The sequence below is a fragment of the Dermochelys coriacea genome, chromosome 9 (assembly GCF_009764565.3).
Source record: "Dermochelys coriacea isolate rDerCor1 chromosome 9, rDerCor1.pri.v4, whole genome shotgun sequence".
Lineage (NCBI taxonomy): Eukaryota > Metazoa > Chordata > Testudines > Dermochelyidae > Dermochelys > Dermochelys coriacea.
The window spans coordinates 19,628,270-19,650,481 of NC_050076.1; the positions used below are offsets into that span (position 1 = coordinate 19,628,270).

Sequence of the window (22,212 nt, forward strand, 5' to 3'; positions counted from 1 at the left end):
GAGTTGATGTCAGATCAGATACTACTGCCTCTGTATTCAAGATCAGACTCTACTATAACAGCTGTGTCATCAAGAACAAGAGAGGCGGGTGAGGCTTGCAGGAGAAGGTGACATGAGCATCTGGCCCATGACCTTCCATGAGAGATTACAATGACTATTCATCTGGCTGCCTTTGGCATGAAATATAAAGCCCACATCTACATCCTAGCTTTTAATAACTTCAAAGAGTAACTAAGTCTAATAGAAGATTCTAAAAGAAAGAATAGGGAGAAATGGAAGAAGAGGAAAAGAGGGTAAATCTTATTACTTGGCCTTATTTAAGTCAATGGTGAAGCTCCAATTGACTTCAGTGAGGCTAGGATTTCACCTATATGCAGGGAGAAGGGAGGAGAAAATGAGGGATTTAGTGTGTTTAATCTAGTTCCTTAGTCTAGTTGCTGACTTTAGATAGTTTACTAAGTAGTTCAGACACCCCGGTGATTACATGATATAAACACATAGATTATATGGATAGCTGTCCAAGTAAGTGTTTTTTCTCACTATCCTCCCATGCGATATACAGCAAAGAGATAGCTCAGTGGTTTGAGCATTGGCCTGCTAAACCCATGGTTGTGAGCTCAATCCTTGAAGGGGCCATTTAGGGATCTGGGGCAAAAATTGGGGATTGGCCCTGCTTTGAGCAGGGGGTTGGACTAGATGACCTCCTGAGGTCCCTTGATTTGGATTGTTAAATTGGGCTGCAGCCCATTCTTTCCTTTTTCAAATATGAGCTTTTCTTTTCATATGAGCAGCAAGTTTCTTTCTTCACACAATATTCAGCAAGACAGAAGCAGCTTCTATCAATATACTTTGTAAAATTATTCATGTTATGGAGTAATGCTGATGAATTTCCATGACATGATCTGTTCATGCTGATGTTTCTAATTCTGGAAACTCTAACTCTAACTGATGCCTTGCAAATCTGTACTGTTGATTCCAGTACATACTCTTGGGCAATCTCTATCTTTACATACTCAAATGAAGCAAAGAAAGTGGCATGCACAAAAGACAGATCTACTGGTGAAAAGCACACTCAGCACTAGTAGTTGCAAATGGAAATCACCACACATAAAATAGATACTTGTAGAAATAATCTGATAGTACATGAGTAGCCCGCGATGCTGGATGAAATCTTTTACTCGGAGGGATCTGAAGATAACATTCCACATTGCCTAAGGATCTTAGCACATGAGCAGGGCAGTAGATCTCATTTTAAATCCTCTTCTTCTTGCCACTTGGATATTAGGTCAGTGGTTCTTGCTGTGGAAGGAATTTCCAAATCTACATTCTTCCTTCACACCAAGGGTGCCCAGACAGCAAGTGTGAAAAATCAGGACATGGGAGGGGGGTAATAATTACCTATTGTGATGGGGCAAGACCAGAGGGCTATAGAAAAGTAGTGGGAGATAGATATATTAGCTTCAAGCTAAACAAATCCCTGGTACCAGGTTAAGTGAAATGGAAGCTGCTCCAGATCAATTAAGACACGTGGGGCCAATTAAGAACTTTCCAGAAGGCAGGGAGAATGCTATGTTGATTGGGACACCTGAAGCCAATCAGGGGCTGGCTGACACTAGTTAAAAGCCTCCCAGTCAGTCAGGTGGGGGTGCATGTCAGGAGCTGTGGGAGGAAGTTGCGCTGTTGGAGAGGCTGAGTAGTACACACCATATCTGGCACAAGGAAGGAGTCCCTGAGGTAAGGGTGAAGTAGAGCTTGAGGAAGTGAGTGCTGCTGTGAGGGAAGTAGCCCAGGGAATTGTACATGTCATGTTTCTAAAAGGACAGCTACCATACTATAGGGTCCTTGGGCTGGACTCCGGAGTAGAGGGTGGGCCCGGGCTCCCTCCCCCCACCACCTTTGCCCCCTTTTTAATCACTGAGACTGGGAGACAACAGAGACTATGCAAGGAAGGATAACTTCTCCTCACCTCCCTCGCTGACTTATGATGAAAATGGCTCAGTAGACTGTGACCCTTGACTCTAGAGAAAGAAGGGTTACGTGGAGGGTCACAGTGAGCCTCTGAGGCTAGTGAAATCCGTCAGAAAACGCAGGACCCACGCAGACAAGGACAGAGGTTTGTCATACTATATAAGACAAATCCCCAAATATTGGGACTGTCCCTATAAAATCAGGACATCTGGTCACCTTATTCACATCATCAGTGTTCAACCTAATTCAATATATCAGAATTTGTATTTGTGTTGCAGAGAATTAAAACTGCCCTGCTTTGGCTTCACCAAAGAAGATGCAGTACCTTGGCACCAATGTGGTTGTGGCTGACATGCTGCAGAAATCTCTATTTGGAGCATGAAAGCATCTGAAGAAGCCACATTTCTGCATTATAACAGAGAGAGTTCATTATTTCTGGGAACACCCTAAGGGAATTATTTGGCTTTTGATCCATGCATGAAATTCTCCTTGCTGTCACAGGAAATTGTGTATGCATAAGCATGGCTGCATATTACCCTAATAAAGGTAAATGAGAAATTCACACATAAATTGGAGTGTGTTTTCTGACATTGGCCAAAATAAATATTTGGACTCTTTTAAAAAATGTGGGTTGTATGCTGAGGTAGAAACAAGTAATTTATCTGTGCCTAATGTAACAGAGAAAATGTTCAAGACTATTGTACCATTAGTTAAAAATTGCCCCTGAAATGTTCACTAGGTCTGGATTTTTATATATTATGTCCCATGCATCTGTTGACTGTGTTAGCTAATTTTGTGTACCTTTCTCTTTCTTTTATTTACTTTTTTGTTTTTATGTAAAATATAAATACATAACAAAACAAAACATGTATGAATACATACACAAGATGGAAGTAGCATATGAATAACAAAATTCAATATTCACTATTTGCAAAACATGGAAGAAACACAACAAAAAAAAGCAAACAAACCCCTGAACCCATAGAGGTCATGCAGGATATTAATTATTAAAGTGAGTAAATAGATAAATAAATGCTAAAAAAACCCTAAACAAATAAGTGTTGGGGACTAATATATACTATACTACAAAAGTATGCAATAGTTTCATGTGTGACCAGACATGTTAATATTTTTTCCAAGCATTTCTATGAGACAGTCTTTTTTTTCCATTAATGCAGTAGTAGAGAGCTCACTAAGTCAGTCTGCGTATGAGGAAGGAATTGCAGGTTTCCATTTTTTCAGAATAACTCCTTTGCTATTAAATAGTTACTACAATCCATTTCTTAATGTTATCTGGTAATACCAACTCCTCCATCACTCTGAAAATACACAAGCTTGGAGAAGAAAAGATATTGACACTTAAACTTTTTGAGAGAGTGCTGAATGTGGTGTTCCAGAACACATGCATCTTTTGACGGGTATAGAAGATGTGCAAAAGATTGGCATGTGGCCTCTTTCTTAAATATAATATTGCATTAAATAACATTTTGCAAATTAATATCATAATTTAATGGTGTTGGCTGTTCAGTTTGAATCCTCACCATTTCCCCCTCTTACTCAGCTCCTTTTTAATATTCACACATACCTTCAAATACTTTGCAGCAAACAATCCCTATGGCTGTAAACTGATCTCATGTAATTTGTCTAAGGGTCCCTGTGTGTGAGGGTTTTTCTATGTAAAATACATGAAAATTGTCCTTAAATTCAACATAAATTAGTTTAGGACCTGTAAATTAGTAGGTAATGTGTGATAACTTACATTTCTGTATCTTTGATCTCATAACAGAAGTACACTGCATGTCATTCTGCTATATCAGTTACGATGGATCTACCATGGAAAATATAATAGATTGGTACTCTGTAGGGTAATGTGTAATTATTTGTTAATAACTGAATAATCATAAAAATTATGACTTGGATTTCCAAATGGCCATTAGGGAACTAAGTGCCCAAATCCTAAAGAATTTCAGTGCAGCTGGATACCTAACTCCCTTAGAAAATCCCAAGTTTATATATATTATGTATAATTAATATCGTATGTCAGGTTTCAGAGTAGCAGCCGTGTTAGTCTGTATTCGCAAAAAGAAAAGGAGTACTTGTGGCACCTTAGAGACTAACAAATTTATTAGAGCATAAGCTTTCGTGAGCTACAGCTCACTTCATCGGATGCGTATGTGTTCACAAATATTTATATAATTAAACTAATCTGTGTTTCGATTTATAAATGAAATGTCAGCCTAGATATCTGTACTGTAGAGTGCAAAGTGCAAAGAGAGCCTTCAGTTGAACAAAGCTGAAATAATCTTAATTTAGCGCCTTACCCAACTCCTATGGAAATCAGTAGAAAGATTCCCTTTAATTTCAATGGAAGTTGAATTGGGTCCATAAGGTCCAGTTTTTCTCACCTTGAAGTCAGCGGGAATATTTACACTGACTTCAGTGGGTTCGGGACTGGAGGATTCAGTCCTTTCTGTCTGACCATATATGTCCCACCACCAGTAGCACAGTTCATTTCCACTTGAAATTGATTTGACATGTTGGTATAGTAGCAAGGAGATCTTGGTTTCTAAATTAGGATTAGACCAGTTTGACTCAGCTTCTAGAATAAATGTTCTTTCCCCCAGTAGTGTGGATAAATCCCATTGGCTAAATTCCATCTGATAAATAAACTAAATAATGTTGAAAAAGCAGGTTTATACCATACAAAGTATTGAATGAACATGTTATGCCCCCAAAAAAATACTATATTGTGGTTCTTCTTTTTCAACATCTTCACTCGAATTCCTCAGTCTAAACTATTTATACATACATGACCCTAAAGACAGTTTTTCGCCCTGAGGAAACAAAATCTATTTTAACTACATTTGTCTTAACAGAACAGACAAAGTAGTATCTTACAGGGCAAATGGATGGCTCAGTAATGGACTAGTAATAGGATTTGAAGCCTTTTACCTCTTCCTCACTAGTTTGAATTTAGCCCAGGTCTATAGTCACTAATGATATTAACATGTGGTTGCTATTTTGCGGCCTGGGAAAAGCACTGGTGGTCTCCATCTAGGAATTTCTCCTGTATCTGAACTCATTAAAAGTCATGCCACTATATTTCAATGGGAGAGGGATCTGGCCCTGAGCTCCTAATGGAAAGATGTCGGCAGCTTAAAATCACCATGGCAGTTGGCACTTACTGACACCTTTGTTAGCATTCTCAAGAGAGAACCCAAAAACTGAGTGGACATGGAGAATAAAGTATGCTCTTACCCCCATAGGTAGGTCCCTCCAGATGAATGTTGAAGTATGCTGGACGGCTTAGGGAAGCTTGCACTGTCCCTATGGTACCTGGTCTGTGGATAATCAGAGAATTCCAATCTCCTAAACTTTCCACCTGGGATATCTTTCCCAAGCACTTTTACATGTGGAATTTGCTTCACAAATTAATAAGCTTCGCAGCCCACTTGTGTCTTTTTTCACCTCCTCCCACTTGGGATACCGCATGTTCACTTGGCCTGATGAATCTCTTCTCAGGACTGCTCCCACTCTATGCAGACGGTGCCTGCGTAAGATGCATACCACACGCGTGGTTATATAGTGATTATTAAACAGAAATCCATAAAGACCCAGAAACATTGCATGTGCTTATGGTTGTTCCTAAATTACTGCTAAATAAAGATCTACACAATTCTTGCAAAGCCGAAGCTGCATGCTGGTTTTCCAAAATATGGAGAAAACTAGACAGAAGCTCTTGTATATAATAGTTACAGCAGCTATGAGTTTCCCTTGTCCTTGCACTGTTTATTGCGTTCACCCTGGCCACAGCTTGCTGGAGGGAGAGGAGACTATTAAACCTCGGAATATTTCTTTCTAGTCAGCCGGAGAGAGCTTGGTAGAAAGCTCCCTCTTTCTCCCAACCATTGTCATTTATGTAGGGGATCTATTAAAAAGGGAACGAGTTGGTTTACACTGCAGATTGAATGAAGCACTAAATGACTGCATTAGAATGACTGCAGTGGAGGAAATGGTCGCCTCCAGTGGAAATATAATGTTGCAATGGTACTTTTCAAAAAGATGCAATCATTGTTCAAGTACCCTTGTCTAATTTATCACAAAAGTTGTCCACGGCTTTTTTTTTTTTAACAAGGGGGCATTTTACCTGCTGCAGCTAAGGTGAAAGAATACGCTGCAAATAGACATCCATCAGCCTCCACACAGATCAGATACTCTTTACCTGAGTCTATAGCCCTAGGACTGGGTTCGACTTTTGCAAGGAAGCAGCTAGTTTACCAGTCAAAATCAAAATACTAAAAAGGGATAAGGAAAGGTCCCTAGGCTACATCGCTTTGCCATGTGCTCCCGCCAATCCCTGAACATGGATCTTGTGCTGAGCAGGTTGTATGTCGACCAAACAAGCAGAAACATAAAAGCATTTCTGCCTTTCTTTGCTTGGGCTGAGATGTTTATGAAATGTCCTCTGGGCGATTTCCATTTCCTTGTGTTGGTAGGAGGGAAGGTTGAAATTCTTGCGGGCGGGGGGGGGGGGTAGGTATCCTTGTTTCTAGTTCATCAGAGAGGTCGCTCTCACTGTGTTGGAACAGGGGCTAAACACGGATCTGGTAAGTACGATTCCGATCCCAGACGATTTCAGAGTAGCAGCCGTGTTAGTCTGTATTCGCAAAAAGAAAAGGAGTACTTGTGGCACCTTAGAGACTAACAAATTTATTAGAGCATAAGCTTTCGTGAGCTACAGCTCACTTCATCGGATGCATTTGGTGGAATGGATGAGTCATTACAGACGAGAAGTTCTCTTTTTCATAACAATCTCTCTAGCACAGGCTAGTCATAGCCGCTGACAAATAACATCGAATCCCCTTCTCGGTTAATTCGTGGCCGCTAAGTAGCACTTTTGAAGCAGGTCTGCCCGGGAAGACGCCTCTGTCTCTCTTCTAAGGAATCTCCCCTCCCTCCTTGAAGATCCCCCTAGCCAAGCAGCGCGACGTTGTTACCTGACACTCTGCTCCCCACGCTGGTTGATTGCCATCCTTAGCCTTGTGATTTGACTGCAGTACCCTACATCGAAATTGCAGACTTTTAGCATCTAGAACCCTGGGGATTGTCCTCCCCTCCTCCTTCCCCCTTCTGTGCCGTTTCGCCGCCGGGCCGGTGCTGGGATAAAGCAGCTGGAGCCACCCACCCGCGGGACACGGGTAAAGGATACAATGGGGCTGAAGGGAGATATCTCACCTCCAGTGGACTCAGGGCGGATCCAGGCAGGGATTGCACTGTGTGACATCCTATCAGGAGGGGGGAAAGACATGCAGCAGGAGTAACCCACCGCTAAACTCCTGGGGACCAAATCCTTTACTGCTGCATCCGGGAGGACTCCGATTTAAAATAAAAAGGGGGCATCCTTGGAAAACCTGCGAAGATTTCGCTCACAACGCTCTGTCCTGTGATACCGTAGGCGCCATGCAATGCTTAGCTATTTGTATTCAACCACCATCCCCCTCCCTGCCCGCCCCGCCCCCACCTCCCCAATTCATCTGCAAAACTTGAGGGGAGAACCACTTAAACGGATTACAAGCCTTCTTTGGTGCCATTGCTGGAAGTTGCTGGCCAGGGGTGGAGAGGGGGGTGGGGATGGGGGGCAGTGAAAGTACAAGGTGGTGGCATTAGGCATGTAATACATCTTAAAGAGTTCGCCTGACGTCGCCTAGCCATTCAGAGCAAATCTCGGTAAGCTTTTAGCACTCCGCACGGATCGGTATTTACCCGCGATCGTTTGCTACTTTCCTAATAAAAAATCATTCGCGCAGGATAACTTCGCCTGATTGCAGTGTTCCGTACTTGCAAGCTGCCTGTGAAAAGATCTATTGATATGGCAACGTGGAGTGGGCAAAAATACAGACCTTTTGTGAATGTATTTCAAACCCCAGTGCGTCTGGAAGGCAGCTGCGAGACAGAGACTCCTGGCAAGAATAACAGACATTCTCGTACAATCTGCTTCGGCATTTCTTCCCTCTTATTTCTTTAGAGATCTAATAAAACTGTTTTCACTTTCCTACTCCCCCACTCCTCCGACCTTTTTAGAAGTATCAAGTGCATTTCGCCTGACGGCACCAAATTTTGCTCATGCAAATGAATGATGCCGCATTTTAATTAGCAAGTAATGCTGCTTCCATATTGAAAGGTTTAACGAGCGCTTGAGATGTTTAAAATAATATGGGGGATGTTACTGACCCGACAGGTATGGCAAGCGGTCAGGGAGAGAGGAGGTGGTAAAGGAATATGGATAGCTCCTGGCCTTATTAACAGAGTGGGCACTAGCCTGCTATTTGGGAGTCGACAGTGAGTGATCTGTGCTCCTGACAGCCGGGCTTTTTGCCTACTAACTTTTTTTATACCAACCTGCTGCCCCTTTAAGGATTCCAGCCAAGCCCCTCTCCGGCAAGCTTACCTACCCGCACATTTGGAGCGGAGAGGGGGACTTGTTAGAATACCAGTGTTAAAGGTTTGGTTTAAGACTGCTGTGTCTCTCTGGACCTAGGGGCTTGTGGCTTCCAGAAGGGATGGTAGATTCGCCACCTGCTTGGAGGCTCGCTTGCAACTCCCAGCAGAGGTGGAGGGCAGATGCCATGCCCATTTCAAGCTAGGGAGCGAGCCCCTTTCCTGGTGAATGTAGAGTGTGTCTCCCATGTGCATGCCAAGGGTGTGCGAACTGTAGGAGTGAAAAAAAAAATCAGCCTGTGCAATAAAGTGTACGGGATGGATTGCATCTCCTTGCCCTAGCTGGGGGGAAAAAATCAGAATTTGATCTTTGAAATGCACAGACAGGGACTGAGACGTGCATTACTGACCCAAGAGCCCCTCTCTTGCTTAAAAAGAACTTCGCCCTGACAACCGATCTGGCCAGCTAAATTTCAGCCAAGGGTAAATTTGGACAGAGTCTGGAGTCGCAGCTGCAAGGCGCTCCCTCCTTGTGATCTGTTACCGCCTGGTAGCTCTTCACAAACAAATAATCTACTCCCGCCCACACAGTGTCACTTTCCTTCGCCCCGGTTTCTCAGAAAAACTGTATTACCTTCTTGCTGCCTCTGTCGTGTAAAGATGTCAGCTGAGTTGTATTCTCTTCCCGGATCCAGTCAGCATCGGGCATGGTTTTCTTCTCGGGCACACACACACACACCCACCCGTCCAAAGCCAGACCGAAAAATCTTGCGGCCGTTAAGGAGTTAAATCCTCCGCTTCGCTTTTGATGCCTTGCTCGGTGACAGAATGCAAAATGTGCCGTTGTTACCCAAGTGATTCCGGGTCTCTTCCCGGCGATTTGCTTCGCCTCCTTTTAAAGCTGGAAGCGAGCAGGAGGCTGTTGGATCCTGGGGAAGACTGAAGGCTTGAGTTGCACCAAACAATAAAAAAGAAAGGGGGGGGGGGCCGCTCGTGGTGCAAAGGGATCCAAGAGAGCGAGGAAATGCGAGGGGAGAGGAGCCACCTTGTTCAAGTCATCCCGGCTGGGGCTTCCCGAGCTTTCACGTTGGGACATCCAGGTGTGATGGAGAGCGGCTCCCGACGGCGCTGCATAAACTAATCTATTGGCTTTTTGCAGCAGTGTCTGTGCGCGGAGAGGAACCTGTCTGGGAGCAGCTGGCCCGACAGACACTTCTCCCCGTCATCTACCCGCAGCACGAGCGCCTCGCTGGAATTTGCAATTGGCAATCGGGGGCTCTTTTTCCTTGAGAGTTGGGGTGAGGGGACTGTGGCTCGTTTCTGGCGGCTGCTCCTTCCTTCCTCGTTCTTCTTGGCTTTCCCCAGTCCGATTTATTTCCCACTCCTCCCCCACCCCACGTTCCCCTCCCCCGGAAAAAAAAAAACCTGTACAGTCAGGGCTTCCCAAATGCGCGCCCCCGACCTGGTGCCAAGCGCGCCCCCTTCATTTGTTCCCCTTCTTGAAGCTCATTTTCATGACGTGGAAAAGCCTGATCCAGGGCAACAGCAACAACAACCACACACACACACACACACGGAGACAAAGAGAGAGAAGCCCGAGATTCTCCGCTGTGATTGAGCCTCCCTCCCAACGATGTGCTGCTGGTGTCCAGAGAAAGCAGCAGCAGAGCTGGGAGCCTGCAGCAGCCCCCTTCTCCTCCCTCCTCCATTGAGTGTGCCAAACAGCCGCTCTGCATCCTAAAGAAGCTCATTGAGGGGCTCATTGCATTCCCAGCACGTTTCAGGCTTGCTTGCTTTTTTTTTTTTTTCCCCCTCCTCTCCTTTTGCCTCAGCCTCAGCAGGAGTACAGAGAGAGAGAGAGAGAGAGTGAAACCAGCAATCCTTAAACTCGAGCTTTTTAAAATTTTATTTATTTATTTTTAGATGTGCTAAAATCTCTCCTGCAAACCGGTAAGTACAAGCGTTCTGGGTCCTCTTGTTTCTGCCTAGCTTCAAAGACACCCCCACCACCATTATCCCTCCCCCCCCCATCATTTTTATTATAGCCCTTGCAGAACAGAGAGAACTTAAGTCGCTATTTTGCAAAAGAGACAGAGAGGACTGACGGATACTGCAATATAGCTCTCCTTTCTTTCTCTCTCTCTCCCCCTTCTTCACAATTAGATCATGGTTTTAATTGCAAAGGATATTTCTCTTTTCTCTCCTTTCCTACAGCTGAGGGTTTCACTTGCAAGTTGATCCTAAGGATTTGTATCCCTTTCCCATTTCTCTCCCTAAATGCGTCTTTCCGATTTTAAGTTTGTGCGGGGAAGGGGGGTGGGGGGAAATTCTCTAGCTGTACATGGGAAAGACAAAAGAAAAAGGTCATTTTTATTGATAAATTAGGATTAAAATCAACGATCCCTCTGGACAATTTCAATTGGTATTTCACTGACTCAAGAAGGGCTGCATCACTATCATTATTATTATCATAATCATTAACATTTATTTATCCCCAAACATTTGAAATATTTGGCAAAAGGAAGGGGGGAAACTGTATCTTGGAGAGCTGCATCTCATTAGTACAGTATTTGTTTCCTTTGATTGGAGAAGAATGGTGTCTTCTTTTTGAAAGGTAGACAGTAGGATAGATAATTTATCAGCTGGTGTCAAGGTATTTTTCTTCCACTTTCAGCTTTTTAACCGGGTCTCTTGGTTGGTCCTGGGGGCACAAAATATAAATAATCCAAACCAGGCTGAGCATTTCAATCAGAAATGCTTCTTTAGCTGTCACTTTGCCTTAGATCTGAGGATCACATGGGCATGTGCTTTAGAAAGATTAATCATCTCTAAATGCTTTAATCAGCTAAAATGACTAATATGTAGTATGTATTTATCTGATAATATACCAGTAGCATTAATCCATCAGTGTATCTGGAAGGGGGAGGTTTTATTTTAAATCACGGTTGTTAAGCATTATTAAAGACACTGAGAATTTCTAAAGGAAACTGTTAGATCAGGGACATTTACAAACCCTGCACATTCCTGCAAATTTACATATAGAATATACTGAGCTGGTGCATTGGATATTGGACCATTGCAATCTAGCAACTTTGGGAGGGTTTTTTGTGTGTGTGTGTGTGTGTGTGTGTGTGTATATATAAAGGATAGTATGATGCTGGTGAAAGATATCCACTGACATTTTCTCCTGTAATTAATGCAGGTTATGTTGTACACAGAGGTAAGCCTGCAAATTAGTGTTTTTCTAAACACTGGTCATTTGGTGAAAAATATGTATATATGTAATACGCTCAGTCTGTATGTTCATTTGCTATATGGTATGTGCATGCTGTTTTCTTTATAGATGCCATTTACTAAATATCATATGGGAAGGGAAAATATGGCATCTTATGATTAGAGATTTCTATAGCTCTTAAGTCTGAAACCAGCCTTGAACATCAAGCACTGCTAGAGTTTGTTTTGAATGTCTACCCAACAATTGCTGAACTTTCCAGGAGCCTAAAAAAAGTCTAGCAAGAATGGAGTTTATTAAGAACAGTGATGTGACTAAATACTAAAATTCTGCATTTTATTTCTGTTACAGTTTTGTAATCAGCCACAAATGATGAACCCTTCCACAGCAGAGACTCTTCATAAAGGAAGGATGTTGTGGGTAATTCTTCTAAGCACAATTGCTCTAGCATGGACTACACCAATTCCCTTGATAGAGGACTCAGAGGAAATTGACGAGCCCTGCTTTGATCCATGTTACTGTGAAATAAAAGAGAGCCTTTTCCATATACATTGCGACAATAAAGGATTTATAAATATTAGTCAGATAACGGAGTCGTGGTCAAGACCTTTTAAACTTTATCTGCAGAGGAATTCCATGAGGAAATTATACACTAACAGTTTTCTTCATTTGAACAATGCTGTGTCTATTAACCTTGGGAACAATGCACTGCAGGACATTCAGACAGGAGCCTTCATTGGGCTCAAAGTTCTGAAGCGATTGTACCTGCACGAGAATAAATTAGACATTTTCAGAAACGACACTTTCCTGGGTTTGGAAAGTCTGGAATATCTGCAGGCAGATTACAATGTCATTAAACGGATTGAAAGTGGGGCATTTCGAAATCTGAGCAAACTGAGAGTCTTGATCTTAAATGACAACCTTATCCCCATGCTTCCCACCAACCTATTTAAATCTGTGTCCTTAACTCATTTGGACTTGCGGGGAAACAGGTTAAAAGTCCTTTCCTATCGAGGGATGCTGGACCATATTGGCAGGAGCCTGATGGAAATCCAACTGGAGGAGAATCCTTGGAACTGTACCTGTGAGATTGTGCAGCTGAAAAGTTGGCTGGAGCGCATACCTTACACTGCTCTTGTGGGAGACATAACCTGTGAGACTCCCTTCCACTTCCATGGTAAGGACCTGAGGGAAATCAAAAGGAGTAAACTCTGCCCCATGCTGTCTGACTCCGAAGTCGAGGCCAGTCTGGGGATTCCTCAGTTGTCATCTAGCAAGGAGAATGCATGGCCTACTAAGCCTTCCTCCATGCTATCCTCCTTCCATTTCACTGCTTCCTCCGTTGAGTACAAAACATCCAATAAGCAGCCCAAACCCACCAAGCAGCCCAGAGTGCCCAAACCTCCCCCTACATCCCGAGGCCTGTATCCTGCGCCAAACCAGCCTCCTATAGCTGCCTACCAGACGAGGCCCCCGATTCCCATTATATGCCCTACTGGGTGCTCTTGTAGTTTGCACATCAACGACTTGGGCCTGACGGTCAATTGCAAGGAGAGAGGATTTCACAACATCTCCGAGCTCCTGCCCAGGCCCCTGAACGCCAAGAAGTTGTACCTGAGTGGCAATTTGATACAGAAAATCTACCGCTCGGACTTCTGGAATTTTTCTTCCTTGGATCTGTTACACCTTGGGAACAACCGTATCTCCTACGTGCAGGAGGGGGCTTTTATTAACCTGCCTAACCTGAAAAGCCTGTACCTGAACGGCAATGACATCGAGAGGCTGACTCCAGGCATGTTCAGGGGCTTGCAGAGCTTGCATTACCTGTACTTCGAGTACAATCTGATCAGGGAGATCCAGCCCGCAGCCTTCAGCCTCATGCCCAACCTGAAGCTGCTCTTCCTCAACGACAACCTGCTGCGGACCCTGCCCACCGATGCCTTTGCGGGCACCTCCCTGGCCAGGCTCAACCTGAGGAACAACCACTTCCTTTACCTGCCCGTGGCCGGGGTGCTGGAGCACCTCCACGCCATCGTGCAGATCGACCTCAAGCTCAACCCCTGGGACTGCACCTGCGACCTGGTGCCCCTCAAGCAGTGGATCGAGACCATCAGCTCGGTCATCGTGGTGGGGGACGTGCTGTGCGCCAGCCCGGAGAACCTCACCCGCCGGGACGTGCGCTCGGTGGAGCTGGCGGCGCTGTGCCCGGAGCTGCTGCACGCCGCGGCCGCCTCGCCCGCCTCGCCCGCCCCGCCCGGGGGCAAGCCCAGCCCCACCAGCCCCTCGGCCTACGAGCTCTCCCCGGCCGGCGCCGCCGCCGTGCCGCTCTCCGTGCTCATCCTCAGCCTGCTGGTCCTCTTCTTCTCGGCCGTCTTCATCGCCGCGGGGCTCTTCGCCTTCGTGCTGCGCCGGCGGCGCAAGAAACTGCCCTTCCGCAGCAAGCGGCCGGAGGCGGGGGACCTGAGCGGCATCCACGTGCAGTGCCACCGCTTCTTCGAGGAGGGCGGCCCGGGGGCGGGCGGCGGCGCCTCGCCGGAGAAGGGCCACCCGGCGGGCCACGTCTACGACTACATCCCCCACCCGGTGACCCACATGTGCAACAACCCCATCTACAAGCCGCGCGAGGAGGAGGCGGAGCGGGAGGAGGGCGGCGGCGGGGCGGGGGAGCCGCTGGCCGAGCCCGGCCAGCCGGAGAACAGCACCCACTACCGGACCTTGCTGGAGAAGGAGAAGGAGTGGAGCCTGGCCGTGTCCAGCTCCCAGCTCAACACCATCGTGGCCGCCAGCCACCAGCACCACCACCGCCACCCGGCAGGCGGCGGCGGGCTGGCGCCGGCGGGGGAGCTGCCGCCGGCGCCGCCCGGCTTCCCCCACGAGAAGAACGGCGGGGTGTTGCTCTTCCCGCCGGCCGGCGCCGGGCTGGACAGAGAGCGGCCGCCGCCCTGCACGGTGGGCTTCGTGGACTGCCTCCACGGCAAGGTGCCCAAGTTAAAGGAACTGCACGTCCACCCGCCGGGCATGCAGTACCCGGACCTCCAGCAGGACGCCAGGCTGAAAGAAACCCTTCTCTTCTCGGCCGGCAAGGGCTTCACAGACCAGCCCCCCCCAAGCGAATACCTCGAGTTAAGGGCCAAACTCCAAACCAAGCCGGATTACCTCGAAGTCCTGGAGAAGACAACCTATAGGTTCTGACCAGAGAGCTTTTCTTCCCCCCAGTAGCGCCCCCCTTCTCCAGCCCCCGTGCAACCGCATGATGAGAATAGAGAATACAGCTGTGTGCTCTCCCCCACCAGAGATGTGTGTGTTTGGAGGAAGGGCCGTTCTCAGATCATTAATCAATGAAGTGCCTTCGCAGACTTGCCAGCAGATGTTAATCATTATTTTTTTATACTGAAACTGAGACTTTGACTGTGCCATGTCTAAGGTATATTATTATTATTATTATTATTACTACGGGGATCTTTGTATTGATCCTAACTGAGTAAATTCTATGTCTCTTTTTTTTTTTTTTTTTTTGCGTTGCAGTAAACTTTTTACTTTATATATATATATATATATATTTTTTTCCTGGGGGTAGGAGGTGATGGCATTTTGTGGCTTTCTTTCTTCTTGCCCACCATGGCACAGATCCTGTACATTTATTTAAAACAATCAAATGCAGTTTGCTGCATGCCTGGAAACTGCAAGCGGGGAAGGGGGGGGGGCGGCGGGAAGGGGGGGGTCTTATTCGAATATTCTCTCACTCTTGTCTCTCTCTTTCACATGCACACACACGTAGACGCGTCCACGCAGCTCCCCACCCCAGCCGCCAGTCGGGTCCCTAGCCACTCCGATCGGCTCCCCTTTCGCTCCGCTCCGCTCCGCTCCGCTCGCCCTTTCCTTCCTCTCCTCTTGGAGGGGGGCGGGGGGGATGCCATTTCCCGTGTGAAGTCATCCGAAACAAAAAAGAAGCCCATTGGATGTAACCACGTGGCGCACGCACACACACCTGGGGATGATCAATGACACTTCAGGACGCCATGAGTTTTTGGAGGACATCCGCACTTTCTTATTAAAACAAACCCATACAACTATACAAAAATAAATAAATAAAATACTGGGTACCTATCACTAACGGCTTTGTAGGAAGCACTTTTAATGTTTTCTCTCTCTCTCTCTCTCTCTCTCTCTCTCACACACACACACACACCCCAATGTGCATATATTTATTCTGTAATTTCAAGTGAATATAAATTGTAAAGGTAATGTTTAATCATTCATTGTACAGTGATGCGTCTGGTATAGCTTTCCTAATAAAAAGTTTTGAAAAAAATACATATAGATATATAGAGGATACAAAGCTTGAACCTAAAATTTCAGTTTACCCTCCCCCTACCGATGATTACTTCTCCCACCTTAATCCTGAAAGCTATTTTATTAATCACTGTTCAGTGCACTGTGTGATGTTAACGGGGGAAAAATTGTACAGCTTCTGCCACAGTACCACTTAGGATTTTAAAAAAATCCAATTTGAAACCTGTTTTTCTTCCACATTGCACTGTAACTATGTCAGCAGAGTTTCTTCTATTTAAAAATAAGCAGCAGAATTAACCCAATTTCTTTTACTAATATTGCTAGTAGAATCTATGTTCTGCTACAACCTAGGAGAAAATAAGGCATTAGTATTACAACTTTTCAGTGTTTAAATTCACATCAATTATAAAAGGAAATGAGTAGAGAGTGGAGAAAGGCTTATATGTAAATTTGAATATTTGATACAATTGCACTTGGAATGTTCTTTCCCCTCGTTTGGAAAAGACTGAAACAATGTTGGAAACTCAGGCCCCTTAGCTGACATTTGCTGGGTCTCTCCCTTGCCTCGCTGCAATCAGAACGACTAGGGGGGTTAGGCTGATTTTACAAAATGTGTGTTAATAAAATGATGCTGCAAAATAGACTTGCCGCGTCACCCAGTTTACAGCCCACTTAGATCTGAACCAAACCAAAGAAAAACGGATTTTTCTTTTAAGGTACTGGCTGGTATCTTGTTCCTGGTAGATCTGGATTGACACATGGAAAAAGCCGAGGGAAAGCTTTGTGGGGGGTGGTTACCCAATGTGGCCAGTAGATGGCGCCGGAACTCCAGCGATCGCAGCAAAGGCTGCAGCTGAGTTGTGCCGCCCGTCCGTACTTTCCTCTTGGACTCCTGAGTCTGCCCTTAATAGCATGAAATCGTTAAGTTGAATGTAATTCACCAGACTTCACTAATGCCTTACATCAAGCTAGGGAACAAATTAAATGGGAATGGGAATGTCAGCTCCTTAGCCGTGCAATTACGCCGGACAGGCCCTGTCTTAAAGATCTGAACTAATGAATTTTATATAGAAATATCAAATCAAAAATATATTTTGTGTTAATAAAAACAACAATCATGGCAGTTTATCAAGGTAAATTGAAAAATGTTTCCACTGCATTAAAAAAACCCCCTATATCTAATGTTCTTGTCCCTTTGGGCATTTGTTATGGGACTATATATCCATTCATAAATTGGAACTTTTTGGATTGGGTGAGGAAAGAGAGCCTATTTTTGCATGGACTGATGTGCCACATCCATGCTGGCATGCCAGCTGCCCGGTCAGGAAAGGCTACTTCCCTTTCGCATGTGTAAGAAAATTATTCCACCCAGCACATTGTATTCCAATGGAGTTAAAAGGTGGATGTTCTCCTGGGATGCCCCTAATTACAGTTTTGGCAGGTATGCAGAGTACAGGATCTCTGTGTCTCTGAGAGTCATGTGAAGGAAGTAGAAAACATTTTCTGGGAATCAATAGTAGCCCTCTGGACCTTAGAGATAATGGGCTGGGGGGAGAAGGGTGCAAGGGAACAGCTTCAAAAGTCTATAAATCTTTGCATCACCTCCATATTATTGGTTAATGTTATGAACTTCCAAGTTGCCAGATCCCTCTATAGTATTGATGTTGGTTTCATTATTACTGCATTCAGCACTAATCTGTTTTTAATGGCTATTAGAAAAGCATGCAGGTATTTACAAAAAATAAACATCAAAGTGCAAGGCCAGATCCTTCTGATGATAATCATTATAATTCCATTGATAATGCTGCAGCATGCAGAAAATGGAGGATGATATGTCAGGTTAAAGTACAATCCCTGGTGTGACTGTTGCTGTATACATTTGGGGGGGGAGGGAGAAGCAAAACCTGAGTGTTCATAAATCATATCAAAATGTAAGCCAATCATTATAAATAATGTTTATATTTTATTTAAACTACAAAAAGGCAAGAGCATCTTGACTTAAATAGAGGTAGCAATTTCACCTGCAAATGGTGAGGGAATATATTTATTCAGTGGAAATAAATTTATTCTATGAGAATGGAATTTTGTATTAAAAGAGAGAATTTTTTGGCTTAAATGGAGTTATTTTTTTCATTGTGTAGGAAACATTTTCTTGTGCATTATAAACTCTTTGAAATCAGTGGGGGGAGATTTTCTGTGGAAGTGTTCAGAATATTTAACTGTGATATCTAATGTGTAATATGATGATTCTTATTTTATTTTATTGTGATAAGCTGTGGATGGGAGGATGGTAAAATTACTGTCCAGTTCAGAAAACAAAAGTGGGTCTGTCATATCTGATCTGTGAAGGAGACTATTCATATCCATCAACCTGAGTGAACTTAATTAATAGGGATTATTTATGATTATTAGCAGTATTATTCATAAAATTGATACTATTTGGAAGGAATGAAATAAAATAAAATTATCCACGTTCACATAAGTGATGTTTAATGGAACAATATTTAAAATAAAAATACTTTTTTTTAGCTTAATTCAGTATTGTATTGACAAATAGTTGACATCAGGTTAATGTATGTGTTGATGCTCAGAATCTTGTGGTAGAACATTCATCATAGAGTTATTTTTATTCACTGATTTACTGTGTTGAAATTCTTCCTACAGGTGTAAAGGAAAAAAGGCCAGGTAAGTCACAGTCATAGCTTATAATAAATGTTTAGCTAAAAAGGGAAGATAACTATATTTCAGGGTTCTTCCCCGTTTCCCAGGACTTTTCACATAATTCTTACGAAGAAAATCCCACTTAACAAGATGTGTTTGGGCCTGGGAAATAAAAGGTCTTTCCTACTGCATCAACAGAACAGAAGATGTTTATTTCTAATGGTATGAATACTCTTCTCCTAATGCAAAATCTAAGTTCAGTAAAGTATTCCTTCTCTAAAAGTCTGTCCTTGTAAGCCAAAAAAAGTGTGTTATAGTTAGGTGAATATTTCAAAGGGGTTGTTTATGAAGGATTTCAATGGAGGTTCTTGCCTGAACACAGCCTTTCAATTCAAGATTATGTCAAAGCACTTTGAACGAGTATTGTATGGTTTTATTATTTCTTTATTTTATTTTTTGATTGCAGTTCATTTAATTTTGAGCTAGAAATGTACAATAATGATCAATTTAGTATTGTTAGCTATAAACATTTAAGTCAGTGGCACACAAAACTCACTACAAAATGTCCTCCTGAACTACCATAGGTTTCTCAAGCTCTACTGCACGTAACCAGTAACTCATGAGTGATATGTAAATTAGGGCTTGCTCAAGTAAGTAGCCACATTGACTTAAGTAGGACTGTTTGCGTGAATAGGGTGTACAAAATGTGGCCTTCTATGTGTAGGCGTACTGGGTGTCTCCATTCCTTAACTGTCGTGAGGTTTATGGCTTCCTTCAAGCACCTGACAAGTGTGAACACGTTGAAGAATTGCAATTTATCGATAGTTGTCATCTGTTTTTCTAACATGGAGTTGCTTATATTGTTGGAACAATTAGAGCTCTGTGAATTTTCATATTTTAATTCTGAGAGTATTCAAATGATAAAAATAATCCTTTTGGGAGTATTCCCAAATTTGTTCCCGAGTGACACTTCCCTATAGCTATGAGAGTTTTCTAGTGAAAATGACCAGATTTTCCCATGGAAAGATATGATTTGCTGAATACACAAATTCACAACTTTTCCACACTAAAAATCATCTTTTTTAAGTAAAATGACACTTTTCTGTCTTCTGGTTTCAGGTACGTTTGAGGCAAGACTGGAAATTATTTTATTTTCCCTGAAAATAGGATTTTTCAGGTGGTGAGCATTTCTTCACATAGCCCTGCTATTCCACCCTGGCTTATGCAACTAGGGCCTGATTCAGAACCTGTTGAAGTCAGTGAAAATAACCTTATTGACCTCAGCGTGCTTTAAAACAGACCCTTATACTGAATATCCACAGTGGGTGTCATCCTACTCCCATTGAAGTCATTGACTTCGGTGATGCAGTTTTGGATTCAGAGTGCCCAGCTGAAGTCAAATGGAGTACTGCCTGTATAAGGAGAAAGGGCAGGTCTGCATACAAACTTGTACCACTTGAATTAAATTACTTACCTAAAACTAACAAATTCATTTGAGCATAAGCTTTCGTGAGCTCATGCTCAAATAAATTTGTTAGTCTCTAAGGTGCCACAAGTACTCTTTTTCTTTTTGCGAATACAGACTAACACGGCTGCTACTCTGAAACCTTATCTAAAACTGATGTAGTTATTTTGCTATAAATCTCTGTGTGAATAAAAAAGTGGCTAATGTCAATTTAGGAAAAGTTTTTTTTTTTTTAACCAACAGACCAGCATTAGTCAAATTGACTTTAGCCATTTTTATTCTGAAATATGAGTGTTTACACGCACTTCTACTAAAATAACTGAATTGGTTTTAGAAAAGTGAAAATTGGTGCAATTCAGCCAGCTTTTGGGGGTTGAGGCCTAATATCACAATGTTTATTAGTTAGCCAAGTTCATCACATAATGTCTGCTATTTAAATATTTGAAAATACTGTATTAGTATTGTTAGTACCTTATTTTTTTTACAGAAGTTGTGAAATTAAAGGGACACTATCAATTAGTTTTTTATATAGTTTTTTTTTTATTTGTTAATCTGCATTTGTAGCACCCTTTAAGGAAATCAACATTTTCTTTCTCTCTTACATGTTTTCTACTTTAATTTAATGAAACTCCATATGTGTGTGTGTGTATATATATATGGGAGATATTTATCACCCTACAAGAGTCAGTAGCTCTGTTTAATCTTCTGTCTGTGCATCAGGAGGACAGCTGTAAGAATGGAATTTTGTTGGTTACTCGCCTTTTGCTGCGGTGAGAATAGTAGAACATATTCACTGATGTCTTGTCAAATTGGCAGTTATTGTGATGGCTTTCAAAACAAAGACTGAGATCATTCCTTCCCTGGGAAAATTGGTGGAAGGAAGGTCAAGGGGGAGGAAAGTCCTGTAAGGGTCCTCTCACAGAGTTCCCAGCAGATATTTTTTGTTGGGAAAACTCACAAGGACTTCAGTGGATCAGGCCTGTATCTGGGTATGTTAATAGTTCCAATCTAAACTGTGAAATTATGCCTAAATACTACAGAGAAGCCATATGCGGAATCAGGTTGTTGGGTTCTCCAAATAATAATAATAATTAATACATTATTTGTAAAATAACAGAGCACAATGATACATAAAACATGTCAATGGTTCAGAATCACACATTGCATTTTTAAGATAATAATTGTCACCTCACTTTTTAAAATTTCCTTCTTTTCCTAGTAGTAAAGTTCTTTAAATATTCATAGAGCATTTCACATATTCTGTTGTTTCTAAAGAAACATTTTAATGTACCTAAGGGACAAATCCTCCCATGTCCTTCCACCAATTGCACAGGAAAATCCTGCTCCCTTATTACAGCATATAAAGGTAGCACCCTTTCCAAAGAGAGATACACTCTAGTGAATTTGGTTTGTAAGGGTTGGAGTTGGGCTTGAATATGGATCACTCTGCCTGAGATTCCTGATCTGTGCCCAGATATGGAGTAGGCAATAAGAGTTTATTTATGAACAGGGTTAGTCCCTTTTTTTCCACCAGTTCCACCTTGATAGGAATTTTGTAGCTATACTGAAGTTAGTGGGTATTTTATGTGCTGAGGAACTGCAGGATCAGTTAATGGTATTTGAACATAAATAATTTAAAATGAAACAAATCTACCATGTAAGTAATTGTACTAGAGGTGAGATTTTTTACCTGGTAGGCTTGCAAGTGTTTTTTGATTTAATTTTGCCAGCTATGTTGTCCATTATTATTTGCTATAAGAAATTTGGGATAATTGGGGTTCAGCTGCTCAGGACTTACTTGTATTCATTTATTTGGTCTGTTTAAAATGAACACACAGACAAGCAAACAGAAACAGCCACGCCAGCATATTTGTAGTATAACATGTAAATCAAACAACCTACCTAGTTTTAAGATGGACCTTGACAAGTTTATGAAAGGGATGATATGACTGGATTGCCTGCAAAAGTTGGGGATTGGACTTTATGGCCCGGGGGGGGGGGTCTCTTCTAGCCCGTTGTTCCTAAATCCTCACCAAGAAACCATATTTTTAAAAGTTTTTTTTTTAACCTAGCAGTTCTTTGGAGACCTAAGGACCTGATTTACATAGGAATTGCCACACTGGACCAGATTTGAGACCCGTGTAGACCAGTATCC

The 22,212-nt window shown here is 43.0% G+C and overlaps 1 protein-coding gene and 1 long non-coding RNA gene across 3 annotated transcripts in view; one reads left to right on the top strand and one right to left on the bottom strand.

Moving 5' to 3' along the window:
* Positions 1-9,174, bottom strand: part of LOC119861551 — a 33,270-nt gene extending 24,096 nt beyond the window's left edge. The window contains exon 1 of the long non-coding RNA XR_005294937.2: positions 9,041-9,174. This is a non-coding gene — a long non-coding RNA (uncharacterized LOC119861551). The remainder of the gene's footprint in view (positions 1-9,040) is intronic.
* A 2,833-nt stretch (positions 9,175-12,007) lies between these two features.
* Positions 12,008-18,419, top strand: SLITRK3 (SLIT and NTRK like family member 3). 2 transcript variants are annotated; one of them, XR_006274261.1, is made up of 2 exons: positions 12,008-15,062; positions 15,417-18,419. XR_006274261.1 is itself a non-coding variant. In XM_043492373.1 (1 exon), exon 1 carries the CDS (start codon positions 12,008-12,010, stop codon positions 14,828-14,830), a length of 2,823 nt encoding a protein of 940 aa, XP_043348308.1. In that variant the 3' UTR covers positions 14,831-18,419. The 2 variants fall into 2 exon arrangements, 1 of the variants encoding a protein (XP_043348308.1); XM_043492373.1 differs by having other exon boundaries at positions 12,008-18,419.
* The last annotated feature ends 3,793 nt before the right edge of the window (positions 18,420-22,212 follow it).

Bases quoted from the DNA above. Each gene is read 5' to 3' on its own strand.
- SLITRK3 (XM_043492373.1), top strand. From the start codon at position 12,008: ATGATGAACCCTTCCACAGCAGAGACTCTTCATAAAGGAAGGATGTTG.